General features: G+C 37.1%; 1 protein-coding gene across 1 annotated transcript in view; it reads left to right on the top strand.

The window, feature by feature from the left end:
* Positions 1–13,841, top strand: part of gabrb4 (gamma-aminobutyric acid type A receptor subunit beta4) — a 76,221-nt gene extending 62,380 nt beyond the window's left edge. The window contains exons 7-11 of the mRNA XM_065287271.2: positions 1,950–2,087; positions 2,582–2,734; positions 4,168–4,424; positions 5,057–5,146; positions 5,846–13,841. Of these exons, the coding sequence (XP_065143343.1) occupies positions 1,950–2,087; positions 2,582–2,734; positions 4,168–4,424; positions 5,057–5,146; positions 5,846–6,199 (992 nt within the window). The 3' untranslated portion in view covers positions 6,200–13,841. The remainder of the gene's footprint in view (positions 1–1,949; positions 2,088–2,581; positions 2,735–4,167; positions 4,425–5,056; positions 5,147–5,845) is intronic.
* The last annotated feature ends 2,585 nt before the right edge of the window (positions 13,842–16,426 follow it).

Raw genomic sequence — 16,426 nt, 5'->3', positions numbered from 1 at the left:
AAAGTTGGATTATTTATTTTTTTTGCAAATGAAACAAATTCATCCACATCTTTTGGCTATTGATTTCAAAAACACATGATGTAGAAATTACTGGTTGATATTGCTTGTGATTTATTTGTCATATTAAAAATGAAGGGTAATTTGAACAGTGTCATTCGATGTGCATGGAATGAAACTGTACTTTACCCGAGTCAACTCACAACTATTTGTGGTTAAGGTGGACAGTGGTATCATTCATACATGGTAAAAATTACATTATTTAGTATGTTTATTAAGCCCGGTACCTTCATTGATTGCTATTTTAGGTTTTACTTTCATTGGGCGGAGATTTGGACACCCGTTTCCAAAAGCTGACCAAAACATACATCGTTTCAGCAAGAAGAAAATCAAGTTTAGTGGTTGCTCTTTTATTGCTAACAAGATTTGACGGCATTTTCAATTCAGTTACCTGTTATGTGCCAATATTGTTTCATAGGTCTCTCCAAGGTGGCTGAGATTTCTCTTGAGAAATAAATGTAAATGTTGATTTACTTACAACATATAGAGCTTTGAAAATAGAGTGAATAATATAGCTCATATTGTTTGTTCTTGGACTTTTTGACATTTGACTGACATTTGTATTTTGACATTTGACTGACATTTGTTGTTTGACTTTAGTATATTTATATCTGAGAAGCAGAACTACTTAAGCAGATTCTCTGTTTGCACTTTATTAAATCTCATTGTTGAGTGGGATAAACATTTTAGAGTGTTTTAAAGTGCGTTTAAAGTGATTTTGTACATAGATGTACACAACTGACATATTTTCATTCAAATTTAGTGGCAGCCACCCTTCATGTGTGGTTTCAAAGCAGTCGCCATTGGCCACAACAGTATTTCTGACAAATCATTCACTGTGAGAACAAATGGATGGTCCCTATCTGTCACTGGGGTGGTACTCTTTCAAAATGTACACTAAAAAAATACATACTAGTACGTTTAAGCTACATATTGGTACCAAATGTATACATATAAAGGTACAAATTAGGGCCTTTATAAAGGGTGCTGCCTCTGTGATTTTTTCTGACAGTGAACTTGCTGACCACATAACTTTGGGGAAAACGCACAACTGTATACATCTGATCCAGCTCATCAATTTCACTTTTCGTTTCTTATCTCCGTCACATTCCACAGGGACCTAATGTAAGCAAACGTAATCATTAGGCCTATTTAGAGCGATCACCCATATCTGCAGACCTGCCCCCTCTGTAGCTGGGTGTCATTAGTGATAAATGCTCATGAAGAGCTCTGACTCTCAGGCCCTGTGGCACAATTGACAGACACAGGTAAGATTGAAAGTGTTTGCCAGTTTATCAATGAGCTGCCCTGCACTATCGATCAGCCAGTTGTACCAGGTTGGTGTGCCCTGTCCATCTCGGCACATCACTAGAGTAGAGACAAATAGAAAGTCTTGTGTTTTAAATGATTGTTTTGTGCTTCCCATTTATCATTTTGTACAGACAAATGGGTCAGACTCCATAAGTATTTGGACAATAAAGGCAAAATTGCTCTTGTTTGATGCGGAGTCAAGAAATGTTTAAACGTTGAAAGGTTTTATTTTTTACCTGTTTAACAAACTCTGGTTTTGAGCTGTAGAGGAAACATTTCCGATCTCTAACCAAACAAAACCACGGAGAGCACAGAGCAGATCCGTTTACTTGCATGACCCACCGGTCCCTGATCTTGCCGCCAGATTGGTTACGACATGTACCGCAGACCTATATAGACAGCAATAAAACACCAACCACAAATTGATTGAGCAAGTAAACACATCCTCTCTGTGCTATCCAGTAGATTGGGCTGTTGCCGTTTTACAAACCACATCTGCCAAATGTAAGACAACTGCCGTGCTTGACTTATAGTTAAATGCACCATCAGTATTCATAATCCTGTTGGCTGTCTCTCTGCAGATGGATACACAACAGATGATATTGTGTTCTTCTGGCAAGGAGGGGACAGCGCTGTGACAGGTGTGGACAAACTAGAACTGCCTCAGTTCTCCATTGTGGAGTTACGTCTTGTGTCCAGAGAAGTGAGGTTTACAACAGGTATGAACTAATCACCTCAATCTACAATTATGGATTCAATTATGAATCAAAATTGAGTAATAACCCTAAAATGAACTCTTTAGGTGAAATGCTTTTCAGAAAATGCTGTGATTTTCTTGTAGAGTAAGCCAGACTACATATTAACTGGACATGCTTTTTAGTTACGTACTTCTTTTCTGTATTAAAAAGCTAAACGGAAAATAGACACTGCAGGCTTTTGTGACAACTCTCAGAGGGACGTAGTCGTAGATGCTGTCTGCTGAGAAAGGGGTTTTAGAAAAATCTGCCATGTTTGCGACTTTCTGCCATGTTTAATTGGAATAGAACTAGTCCTTGGGAAGGAATCCCCAAATGGAGAAATGACAATCTGCTGTCAAAGTGTAGACTTTGACAATTGCAAATTGTAGATCTGTTTCTCCTGTGCTTGCTCTTTTGCATTTCCACTTACGTGTTGACATCTTTTCATGTTCTGCTTCTGCTGTGTGCCTTTTCAGGTTCATACCCACGGCTGTCGTTGAGTTTCCGCATTAAAAGAAACATTGGCTACTTCATCTTGCAGACCTACATGCCCTCCATCCTGATCACAATCTTGTCCTGGGTCTCCTTCTGGATCAACTACGATGCCTCTGCTGCTCGTGTGGCCCTGGGTGAGATGCAGGATTTTGTTTTAAAGTATTCTGTGACTTCTCTTTCTATAAAAACCATATGAGCCATTTTAAATGTATTTCACTTAAAACAAAGTTGGTCTTGCAAATCATGATTAAAAGGCTTTATTAATAAAGTTAAAGTTGAAAACAGCATTTGTTAGAGTGTGCCTACTTCCTCGTCAACATTCCCAAGTACACTGAACTAGCATGTTGCCCTAAAATTGGTTGTTTTATACTTATGTTTGGTTAAGATATACTGTAAATAAACCCAACCTTTGGGTTAAATTAACATAGAATAGATTTCCATATTTTACCTAGCATGTTTGGTTAAAACAACCCAGCATTTTTTTATGTGTGTGTGCAGGTGAACCATTAGGGGCTGTTTACACTTGGTATTAAGATGTGTTTTCATCGATCGGATCACAAGTGGACGAGAGAGACACATTGCGTTTACACCTGTTATTTAAATCCGTCTCTTTTGTCCACTTTCGACCGCATCTGTCCTGAATACTGTGAGGGGGTGGTCTGTGAGACGGTGGGCGAGTCTCTGTGCTGTCATTCAAACGCGAGCGGGAGTAATTATGAGTTTATATGGACGCAAACTAATATTATGTCGGAGCCCGCTGCTTGTTTAGCAAGTATACATGCTGCACAGTGTTTTGTACGTTTATTTGTTGGAGCTTTCTCTGAATTTTCAGCGCAATTGATGAAATAGGATCGCGCAACTTTCACGCTTTCAAAACGAAACTACGGAGAACACCCCGCAGTAGTTTTATCAATGAAAGGCTAAAAATAGCGCTGTTCACCCTATGTTCACGGCAGAAGTCAAAAAAGACGTAAAATTAGTGTTTAATACCTCAGATTAGATAAATGGGCGGAGAGAAGGCGGTCGCATGTGTCTGTTCGAACGCATTCAACCACATTGCGTTCCGCAACTCCAAAGCGATCCGATCGAAAGTGGTTTCGACTACCTCTGAATGTGGTTGAAAGTGGTCGAAAGTGGACGAGCTCAAAACGTTTTGAACACCGTTTACACCTGGCATTAACGTCGTCCACTTGTGATCCGATCGACGAAAACGCATGTTAATGCCAAGTGTAAACAGCCTCTAAGATAGCATGGAAGTTGATGTATAGGTACAAACGATTAAACCAGTTGCCAGATTGTGTTTAAAGCAGCACATGCACATGTCGGTTGTGTTGAAAGGTGCTTTAAAGCCCTACCCGCTGGGAAATCCAGCTTAATTGGGAGTTGGAACATAATAACTGATTTCAAGCTTCTCCAATCTGTTCATTGGCTGGTTAACCAGCTACCATGTTCCAAAACCATCCTAGATAGCTGCTGTTACAAGCTGGCCTGTTCCCGGCCCAACACGGCCCACCAGCTCGGATGTAATTTTTGCACATGACTAATAGTCAACCTGGCATCCTTACAGGTGTAACTACGGTGCTCACTATGACAACCATCAACACCCACCTGAGGGAGACCCTCCCAAAGATCCCCTACGTGAAAGCCATCGATGTCTACCTCATGGGCTGCTTTGTCTTTGTGTTCCTGGCCCTGCTCGAATATGCCTTCGTAAACTATGTGTTCTTTGGACGGGGACCCCAGCAGCAGAAAAAGATCAACGAGAGGCTGAACAAAGCCAACAACGAACGTCCCCGCTACGAGGAGAAGCGTCTGAGAGAACAGGTTTGCTATTTTGGCTATTTGGTGTCAATCAAAAGCTAATTTAATTATATTTAATAATCGTTTTTCAATGCTCATGCATGTCTAAATTATTACAGATACACTTAGACTGTAAGCAGAACAACTTCACTCATCAAAATAACTACTGCTTGAATGAATCGCTTCAAAAACCAACATTCAATAGCCCATTAACCATCCTAATCAGTGACGAATTTCATTTGATTGAACATTTCATTATTGGAAGAGGTTCATCTTGCTCAGAAAGTTACAAATTACATTGTCATTATCCTGTCAGATTCCAGCCTCTTTTCTTGCCGCAGGCTTCTTACAACATAAGTACAGTAACGTCCCAAGAGATTGCTTTATTTCAACAGACCCGATACATTTTCTCCCGTCACGAAGTGTCTCAGCCATTTCCATATTTCACAGCTGTGTGGACAAAGCTCATTATCAAGAATACAATCGCTATTCAAGTTTGAGTGAATTAAGGCATTTCTATCTGTCTTCAATGTGATGTCCAAGGTCTTCCTTTTTGACCCTTATGTTTATTGGTATACTTAGAAAAATGTTACTTGATTGTAAGAGTTTATATGGGCATTGTTTAACATTCTCTTCATTTTCTTTTACATCACAAGGACTCCATTTCAGCGCCGTTTCAAAGCAACACCCTCAGGTCATATACACAGAGAAGAAATCTGTATCTCGAGGAACAAAGAAAAGTCGGGGTACATGCATTTCAAAATCATACCAAGCTGCAACAGTAGAGATTTAGAATACAATGTTGTCCTTAACTCTTTTCCCGTCAGCGTTTTCTTCTTTTTTAGTTGCCGGCCAACGCTAGCTTTTTTTATGATTTTCACAAAAGTTGAATGCCTTCCAGAAAAATGTCTTCTTTAAATATACAAAAACATACATTATTATAAAAAGTTTCATCCTATCTTCATTTGTTCTCTTTTTACCACCTCTCAAAAATGGGTAGGTTTCTTCAAAAATAGCAAATTTTGAGCAAAAGGCTGAGATAATTGCATTTTTGTAAAGGACTTATGTTAGAGATCAGAGTCAGAGCGATCATCAAAACATACACAGTTTTTACTGTTTTTGCATCAGTGTATGCTTTAGTGTTTAATTAGTTGGGTAAGAGCACCACCTAGTGGATAATAGTGGAAATATGGATTGCCATTAAAACTCGTCATTGGCAGGAAAGCGTTTTCTCTTAATTAAAAAGATAACTTGTCAATGGCGGGAAAAGAGTTAACTGCTGTGCGTGTGTCAGCCATCGCATTATGAATGAATTTTTGGTTATCGTCTGTTCTGAATGTGCCATCACATTATCATTCCATCTGCATGAAATTTCTAAATACAGTTTAGAAGCGCCCATTTCTGTACACCCCCGTGAACGCCCCTTCTGTTTTTTATGTTTTAAGGTGGATGCTTATGGAAACATTCTTCTCACCACTTTGGAAATGAACAACGAGGTGATGCCGTCCGACGTCGGGAGCAGCGTCAGTGACTCCCGCAATTCCGTCATGTCCTTCGACAGCTCCGGAGTGCAGTTTCGCAAGCCCATGGCTTCGCGGGACGGGTTCAGCCACCACTCGTTGGACCGCAGCGCCATGCGCAGTCGCGCCAACTGCCGGCTAAGGAGGCGCTCATCCAAGCTGAAGCTCAAAATTCCCAACTTGACGGATGTTAGCACCATTGACAAGTGGTCCCGGGTCATTTTTCCTATCACTTTTGGATTCTTCAACCTTATCTACTGGTTGTATTACGTGAATTGATATGCGTTCATCTAGGAAACATGGGCCATATTTTGAGAGCACATTGAATTGGCTTTGATACAATTGGAAAATATGTGTACACATATATGAAAAGTTGATACATATGTATATGCATATTTCTATATATTATATTTCTATATACACATGCGTGTGTAAAATCTAAAGGACTTTTCTGGTGTAAAAAACGTATTATATAGAATGACTTGAATGTTTAAGAATAACACAAGAGAAACATTTCAAGTATTTGAATTTCTTTTCCTTCTGAAACAAACGACAAACAAACTAACTAACAAACAAACAAACAAACATCAATTCCCCATTCGAGGGTACGGAACAGAAGACTGCATGATATTTTTGCTAAAAGAAAAGATCGTAAGATAAAAAGGACACATCAGAACGTCTCATCTGCTTTTTATCAATACTGTAATCAGCCTTTCCCAACCGCAGCTCATGAAATCAGAAGTGGCTTGTGTGTTTTGGGGGTGGCGTCAAACGAGAAGAACCCCGGATCTGACCCACCGCTTTCCCCTCCCCATGGAATAGACTCACGGAAATGTCCGTTTCTACACTGTACAGCAACCTCTTTTGGAATTATGTGTCATTCCTTCATTTTGCAAGCGACAAGCGTTCTCTTTACTGGACCTCAGCTCTGGTCTATATGGTTTACAAAGGACGGCTATCTTGATTTTAACCAATGCATCCTGCCCAGAGTCAGTACGTTTTGGTTTTCTCTCTCTTTCTCTTCCCTTTTTGGCAATTCTCTTTTCTTTCAAGTTTGGTCTAAAGGTATAATCGTATTTTTGGAGGGCGTCACCCTAACATGTTCTAGAGGTAGTTCATTAATAGATAAATAAGCCACTGGTATGCTTCATTCATCTGGAATTTAAGAAAATGTAGAAAAAATAAGAGTAATTCATTTATTCATTCATTCAGTAGCCTTATTGACATGGTCAGGTAGTATTATTGTTCTTTCTTTACTCTTGTTCCTAGTGCATTTCATCTGTTCTATTGATACAGCATCTTGTAGATCTTTGTGTTGTTTGGAGTGAAAGAGGGGGAACCCTTAGTGAGCTGTAACGTCTCTTCAGAACTTGGATTCGAAGTTAGTCCATCAACTATGTGAAAATGTACAAAACAAGGAAAGAAAAGATTATTGTGTATTAAACAGGGGATGTGACCACGTTTTTATCTGTTTCATGTTTAAGTCGATCAATCCGACCATAGTGTGACCTGATATTGTATATATTCCGACATTGTAGTGATTCATCCCGAGAACGATACGCACCGATGTTTTAAGTTTCTCTAAAATGTGCCTGTTTGAAACCTGAAGGATGTGTCCTCAGTTCATCAATCGGTGAAAGAGGGTCGAACGACCCTCGATCTTTGACCTTTCACTTTAAGCACTGCAGACCCACCCACAGCTCTGATGTTTTACATCTTGGGATTGAATCTCGCAGATGAATTACATCGGCATAATCAGGAAAAAAAGCTTCTGAGTTTTATCGGGGCAAAATGACATGTACTATAAAAGCCATGAACTGAAGTGACAACCAAAAAGGCCTATAATCCATTTCTCTTTTTACCATTTACCTCAGATTAACCCGACACCACTTTCTTTGGGCTTCGCCTCATTATGATTTACCTCGACATTTTCTGGGGAGGGTCTTTCACCACGCCACTGTCATTGAGGTCACCATTGAGATCTCAGTCTATCTGCTGGTCAATACGACCTCCCTTCCATCATACCCATCGATTCATCTACCGTCCATTTCATCCACGTAGTCTCTAAATGTCTCAATGCTCAGAATCAGTTAGTTGAGGGGAAAGCGACTCACTGTGATGTTGGATCAGTTTTTGAGGATCTAGATTAGGGTTTAATTGCTAGAAAACTGGGCAAGGAGACATTTAAACAGTAGGTATGGTCCAGTGGAAGCTTGGGAACATGAAGCCCTAGACTATGTTGAGTTGGATATTATTGTGGAGGACATTCTGAGCAGGCCTCAGACCTCAGAGCTCAAGATAGTCCTCAGGCTCTCGGTTCACATCGTACTACACAAGACCTTTCAACGGTGGGACAATAGTAACCACCAAACCACAGATCAGTCATTCATACAGTATGAAAGAACAATGGAATCAGGGACAACTGACGATTTAAAAGATTACGTTACTTGTCAGCAGATGACTACAGAAGCATATTTGAGGGATTTTCACTTATTGTGTTTTTATTATTATTATTATTATTATTATTGTGAGCACGACCATAACGCCTGTGCAAGGGAGTCGCTACTCTCACGTGCAAATAGGAGAATGCACAGATATCAAGTGTAGCAATTTTAAAGGTACGCGTAAAACTGCACTAAATGAGGCTGGAGGTCAGACTGCTTTTTGTGAGCATTGCTCACAATGTTACCAGTGTTACGGTGGTGCCTTGGCCAGTTATAACTCCCAGTAGGCATTGAATATGCTGCAACGCTTTGCCATTGAACGTTCAAAGGCAAAGTTTAGTTTAGCCAAGACAGAACAATTAGGTATCTTGGAATATTATATAACCCATGTGGGATAGATATGAATCTATAATGTAGACCTGTTAAGCGCCAATTTCAGTCCACCTCTACTAGTGCAGTAATTTAGTCTACTTAGCGATAATAACATGACAATACCCATCATGTCATCAGTTGGTTAAAAGAAAGGCCTTGGATTTTTTCAGAGACTGGAGAAAACAGTTTGCATCGCCTTTGACACAAGGGGATGTCGATTTAGGCATGCCTCCTAGGTGGCATATGCTTTATTAAGCGCCAGCTCCTATTAACTCATAAGACTGCACAATATGACCATTTAAAGGATATCGATATATTTTTCTATCAGATATTTGTGCTCTATAAAGTTATCAATCAGTGTGTATGTAAGTGCTCTATTTTTTTCTCTTTGCGCAACTGACAATAGAGCAAAATAAGCATATACGGTATATAGTGATCATAACCTGTGGTTCGATTAGAAATCCTTAGAAGTAGTTAGTACAAGGTGTTCATAAATACAGTATATGCACGTACCGTAATTTACCACCAGTTTGCTCCATAGCTTGTTTTAGACTACACAAAGTCCCAAACACATAGCGGCGGCACTGTACAATTTTACTCTGTTTAATGTTCACAGGGTACGCTGAAACACTACTGCTCCACCAAGAGTCGAGTTTTTAATAGAGTAAGGATTAGCTACATGCTAATGCAGTCATACTGTGCCACTGACACTTGCTGGATGTCGAATTCGCTCAATTTGCTAAAGCGGATATTGTGTTGATCATATGTCCATGTAGCACTCTGTTAGTTCACAGCGAGCTTACACCTAGAATCGATTTTTGATAGGATTCTGGTTTTTGTGGGCATTTGTCCCTGCAAGATTTGCCTTAACAAGATCACTAAGCATTTTGTGAAATATTTCAGAGCAATACAATGCAAACACATCACAAAGTTTGTGAAAGAGTTATACTCTTTCAAATCAATTCAAGCCTTAAAATTTGTTTTAGAGCATTAGGATTTGAACATTGGACTTTTGGGGTGCAGTTTAGTTTTTTAGTAGTGCGTACTTGAGAAAATAGAGTAACCAGTTCGTTTTTGCAGTTTAATGATTCCCACTGCTAAATCTGCTAAAAATACGTATGGGTTTGGAATAAACTTAAATTTTTCAGACAATACAGCTAGAACTACCCACACTGTAAAAATGCAGCATGAAGTTAAAACAACTTGTTTTGCAAATCAATTCAACCTACTATTTTAAGTTTTCAACCTTGATTAGTTGATATTACTTATAATAACAAGTTGAAATCGTTTAATATAATTTAGTAACATAAAAATATACACATGAACTCACGGAAAGTCGTGTTATAGTCACAAATATTTTGATTAATTTATTTGTGTCCATGGCACGAAATTCAGCTTTTTTTCGCGCCTTGGGCACGAATGTCTTTTTCTTGTGACTCGCATAAATTTCTACGCATGGTTTTTCGTGTCCGTGGCATGACTTTCTTTTTCGTGTCATTTTATGTATTGTTTTCTCATTTTTTCCCCCTATTTTTAAATCATTGTCGTTTGGGCTTGGGGTTAGATTTGGGGTTTGGGTTAGGATGTACTTTTATTTATTGGTTTCTACATGTTTTTCTTCTGTTTTTAAAACTATGCTCGTCTGGATTTGGGGTTAGATTAGGGGTTTGGGTTAGGATGTATTAAAATGTAACAGAAAGTGATTCTAACCCCAACCCAAAGTGACAATGGTAAAAACAAAGAAGAAAGTCGTGCAATGGACATAATAAACTATTTATAGAAATGCATGCGAGTAACACAAAAAAGAGCTGAATTTCGTGCCATGGACACAAATAAATTAATAAATTTTTTTGTGACTATAACACGATTTTTCCGTGAGATCAGTCTGGAATATATGTGGATTTGACATCATTTTTTACAGTCAGCCAGCAATCTTGTGTTTAAAAGGCACCTAATAGCCGTCCAAACACAGCCCAGATGTTTAGACTAAAGCAAGGCAAAATGTGCACTGTAAGCGAAAATGTAATATTCGTCAACAAAAATAAATAAATGAAACCAAACGCCTAATTATTATATGAAATATCATACATCTTACAAGTTATTTAGGCAAAAATGACATGTAACCAAATTCTTGCTGGGTAAATATTCCAATAGTCCAGTAAAAAAATGAAATCTTAACTAACCTAACTGCTAATTTTTTGTCATTTTCCTGCCTGACCAGTTTGCCAAATCTGCAACTACTGCTGTACAAACATATTGATATATTTTATAGCTATATAGTATAACTGCATCTATGATCGGGTTGCTGGTTTAAAAATATAATCTTAGCCATCAGGGTAACCAAACACTCTCAGTATAGCTCATATCTGTGGCATATCTGGTGCATCGTATGGCATTTTAAAACGTTTATGGTTTAATCATAGTGTTGGGATAGATAGATAGATAGATAAATTGCATTAAGACCAATTTACCAGTTTACAAGGGTCATTTGGCCAAAATACTCAGATAAATGTAGCAGCAGTGGGCTAAGAGCGTGATAGTAGTTGACTTTAGGCAGTCCATATTAAACTACTGATCTTTTTAGTTGTTATTGAAATTGCGAGTTTAAGTTTGTATTCTTTGAAAATACTAAGGCTATATTATGACTGATTCTGCATGATTAGCTTTTGTGTGCTCACGCACCTTCTTGTCGCGCATCAAATGAATTAGTATGAATTGAATTCATCTCAAATGTTGTCAGAGTTGTTATCGGTCCATCCGAGGATCTGTCAGACAGGTTTAAGTTGTGTAACATATTGCTGCTAGTAAGTCTATTTGGCCGTTTCTTGCCACCTTAAAAACTGTGTTTGAAAGAATACAGGGCCTTCATGCCTACATCTGACGCTAGTAATCTTGCACAATCTCTGAGAAATAGTGGCTCAGCGGTAGATACACTATCATAACACACACACATCTATTGAGATGAGCGTTGTTTGAAATACACAACACTGAGATATTAACATTATGTCAAGGTAGCATACTCTTCAACACTGATGGGATTGTCGGCCTTTTTCGGAGAATGTGACTCATGGTATTAGGAAAGTATCATTTATTTGGCGTCGTTTGTTAGGGGATAAGAGATGGATTTATTTTGCCTTGCACTGTGTCTCATGTTGTTTTTTATGGTTTTTTTTTTGTTATTTTTGGGAAAAAAGGAGCTTTGCACAACTCATTTGGGTGGGGCGAGGGGGGGAGATCTGGCACAACTCAATGATGCTAATGTTTTCTGATGACAATGGAGGACATAATTATCTACGCACTTAACACAAATCACCCCATATGCTCACTTCCACATTTTCATATCATTAACATAACTCGACAAATCAACGAATAGCTTTGACTCGAGTACATCGGTTTTCGTCTTTTGCTACATCCACCCACGAAGCAGGAGATAAAGGAAGTACAAAAACTGTTGAACTGATTTTAATGTGAATTTTTCTTGCCTCTTGTGTATATGTGTAATTACATGTGAATTGTATTGTAAATATGATATCTTTCACTTATATTTCTTAATGCATGAACAAAACAGGGCAGTTGCTAATAACAGCTAGCCTCAATGCTATCGGCATGGACAGCTTTTTGCAGTACAGGCATAACGAAACCTATCTCTGAAAAAAAAAGAAAAAGAAGAGGAAAAAATCACAAAAGATACCGGTTTTGTTTTGCATGTCTTACGTTCTTGGAAAGGTTTATTTTTACCATTTTTTTTTCCTATTCTGAAACTGGCCATTCACGTCGCCCTCACACACAACGAAAAGGTTTTCGGTTTTTCACGAACAGACACTGAAGCAAACACTGTAAACCTTTAATCAAATTAAGAAATTGAAATAATAATACCATCATGCTGTAAAGTTACCACAACAGGAGAGCAATGGAGAAAAATATGTAAACGAATATGCACATTTTCATCCACTATCCTCTCCTGTGTTTTATGTATCACATACAGTTTAGAGTAGATAGACACACCTAGATCCGAGTGGACTAGACCTGCTTACATCTCGTCGAAACAAAACAGCAAGAGTTCGACTGGCAGACTTCATTGCTGATTATGAAACCTTTACTGAGCAAATCAGAGTTTGTAAAAATGTATGTCCCGCTCATTTTAATGTGTTGAATTCTTTATTATTATTATTATTTTATTTATTATTTTGCACTAAGATGGTGTACACAGCACACACAAGCAGAATTTCTAACCTGAAGTGTGAGAATCCTCTTAAAATTGGCAAATATCTCTAGTGTAGGGCAACCACTTCATAACCGATTGATGAGAATTCAATCGTTATTCAGTAATGTTTGGTTTTATTTTTTCTAGTTGCCTGTGTTTGTTGTGTTCTTTAAATGAATTGTTAATCTTATCGTTGATGTTTTTTCATAGAAAGGAAATATATTTCTACTTTTCATCCTGCCCTGAAAGTAAAATGCATTCTGTTTGTGTGTTGTACTGGTTTTGTTCACATAAAGAATTGGGTTTGATTCTGTTGAACTGTTGAGGTGTGTTGAATTTTGATGATCCATTTGGGGGTATGATTTGTCTTCATGAAATCAACATTTGTAAAGTATAAGGTTGTATTTTCTTCATTTCCTTTACTTTTCCTTTTCGTTTGTTTTTCGTTTGTTTTGTTTTAATGCTTTCGTTTCTTTTTGTCAGTGCCAATTAATGTAATGGTGTCGGTCAGCTTTTCTAGGTGTTTGAGCAAAATGTGTTTTTTACTAATACAAGATGTTACAGTATGTGGTACAAAAAAGGGTTCTAAATAACCAACTGACTTTTTACAAATAAAGGCTTATACAGTAAAAAAATGACAATGCAAGTCTTTTAATTTGCCATTTGTGGACTAATGCTTGCATTGAAACTAATTAGTCCGCAAATGGTAAATCGTATCTGCTGCAGGTCTTGTACATTTCTTTTTTTTCTGTTTTTTGAAAGGGCTGCAGGGACAAAAATGGGGCAAGCTGAGATTGCGAACAGACGTAAGACCATAGCAATGTCTTGTATGATCGGTTTGAATTTGATTATTATCATGACACATAAGGATTTACCTCCAGCCCAACCATTGGTCCTTAATAAAGAACCATCAGAATCCCTGTTGGTAGAGTCTAATCTTTGCCCCATAACAACATTAGTCTGGATATTCATATTTGCCAATCTCAAAGAATTTGCAAAAACAAAATGTGTATCGGGGCTCCCATAAGTCTTAAAGGAACACTGAAACGGTTGCATCATTTTGTTGAAACTTTGAGTGAACTTGAAGATGAAACTCATTATGAAGGGAACACAATCTAGAACGTTTCCTGCTTTGCAATTTTCTGTGTGATTTGTTAGACTTTGTGATTTGCAGATTGCTACATTAGCTTTATTTTGTACTTTAAAGGACACTTTTCACGAATAAGGTATAAAGTGATTGTCTGCTTCTTTGTTAACATTAGAGGTGCGTTTGTTTTTAAAGGGGACATTTCGCAATACTTTTTTATTATGTAAAATAAATCTTTGGTGTCTCCAGAGTACGTATGTGAAGTTTTAGCTTAAAATACCCCACAGATAATTTATTATAGCATGTTAAAATTACCACTTTGTAGGTGTGAGCAAAAATGTGTCATTTTTGGGTGTGTCCTTTTAAATGGAAATGAGTTGATCTCTGTACTTAATGGCAGTGCAGTGGTTGGATAGTGCAGATTAAGGGGCAGTATTATCCCCTTCTGACATCACAGGGGGAGCCAATCTTCAATTACCTATTTTTTCCACATGCTTGCAGAGAATGGTTTACCAAAACTATGTTACTGGGTTGATCTTTTTCCCATATTCTAGGTTGATAGAAGCACTGGGGATCCAGTTATTGCACTTTAACATGGAAAAAGTCAGATTTCATGAAATGTCCTCTTTAAGAGTCATTAGATAAAAAATACAATTTTGAAATTTTGTCTTAATTTACTCATTCTCATGTTGTTTTAGGCCTGTATGAATTTTTTTTCTTTTTCAGATAAACACAAAACTAGAAATGTTGATAAATGATGATGTGGAAATCATTGACTTCCATAGTAGGAAAAACAAATCATATGGAATTCAATGGGAACCATCAACTCTGCTTACTTATTTTTTCAAAATATTTTCATCATTATTTCTCAAAATACTACCATAGTATTTGTTTTTCCTACTGTGGAAGTCAATGGTTTTCACCAGCTATGTGCTTATCATCATTTATCAAAATATCTTCTTTTGTGTTTATCAGAAAAAAATTAATTTATACAGGTTTGTAACAACATGAGGATGAATAAATGATGACGGACTTTAAATTTTTGGGTGAACTTTCCCTTTAACTATTACTCACTATTAAGATAAATATTATCTTATCTACAACATAACATTAACCTATGAATCAAATGGGGACACTTTACAATAAGTTTGTATTTGTTAAATTTAATAAATGCATTAGCTAACATGAAGTAACAATAATCAATATAGTTTTTGATCATTTATTCATCTTTGTTAATGTTAATTCATGCTAATACAAGTCATGTTAGTTCATGGTGCATTAACAAACTTTAACGGATACAACTTTTGATTAAAAAAAATTAAATGCTGTTTATTAAATTTATTAAAATATTAAATGAAATATTGTTCATTGTTAATTCATGTTAGCTAATGCATTAACTTATCTTAACAAATACAACCTTATTGTAAGTGTTTACATTAAATGTTTGTATTCCCCTGTTCTGGTACACTGCTATGATCCTCTATTTAACCATTATACAATGTCACATTTGAAATTGATTGATTGAAATTAAATGAATACACAATTCATTATAGTAAGAATAAAACAAAATTCAGGACATATTTAAAATAACATACGAACATTTTGTTTACCTGCATTTAACATTTTGTATCCAACCATTACCACATGATTCTCATTACAGAAATATTTTTACTTTCTTGAAAATTGTGACAATAATTAAACACTTTATACAAAGTAAGATATTTTATATTAGAAATTTTTTAGAAATATGTTTCTCAATAACTACAAACCAACATTTAAAACAATCTGATTTTTTTCTTTATTATTATTATTATTATTATTTATTGCTCAAATGTAACAAATAACAGGAAACATTTCATTTAATATTCAGTTTGATCTTCCGAGGTTAAATTTCTGTCAGTGACCAAAAAATCCACTTCTGTCAAGAGTTTCAGCCTCTATTTTGTACCCAATTTGTGGAAAATACTAGCTGACACTGCTTGTGAATCTCTAAGAGCGTGCACACATGTCACTATTGCTTCACCTCAAAGACTTTGACTTCAGGCAGAGGTTTCCTCCACCTGCAATCCCGAAGGGGAAATTTACCACTCTGCCCTTCAGCAGAACACATTTTCTCTCACTCTTGCTTATTCTCTTTACACTCTGCGGCCGTATTTGAAGAGAAAGGAAATTCGAGTAGGACAGACATCACAAATGTAATCGAGAAAAAAAAATATTTTTTTTTCTTAAACAACCCTTTCTCAAGACTTTGTTCGTTCAACCTACAGTAGCTATCCTTCTTTAATGCTACTGTAGTTAACCAGAGGCAGATTAAAGGAGGTGAGAGGCAGGGAAAGGAAAGATCTATATAGAATCTTGGGGGAAATACAGAGTTGTTGTTTTTTTCTCCATCTTGCAAA

Source organism: Paramisgurnus dabryanus, chromosome 18 (assembly GCF_030506205.2).
Source record: "Paramisgurnus dabryanus chromosome 18, PD_genome_1.1, whole genome shotgun sequence".
Lineage (NCBI taxonomy): Eukaryota > Metazoa > Chordata > Actinopteri > Cypriniformes > Cobitidae > Paramisgurnus > Paramisgurnus dabryanus.
Note: the sequence above shows the minus strand (reverse complement) of the source record. Positions and strands in the feature narration are given on the sequence as shown.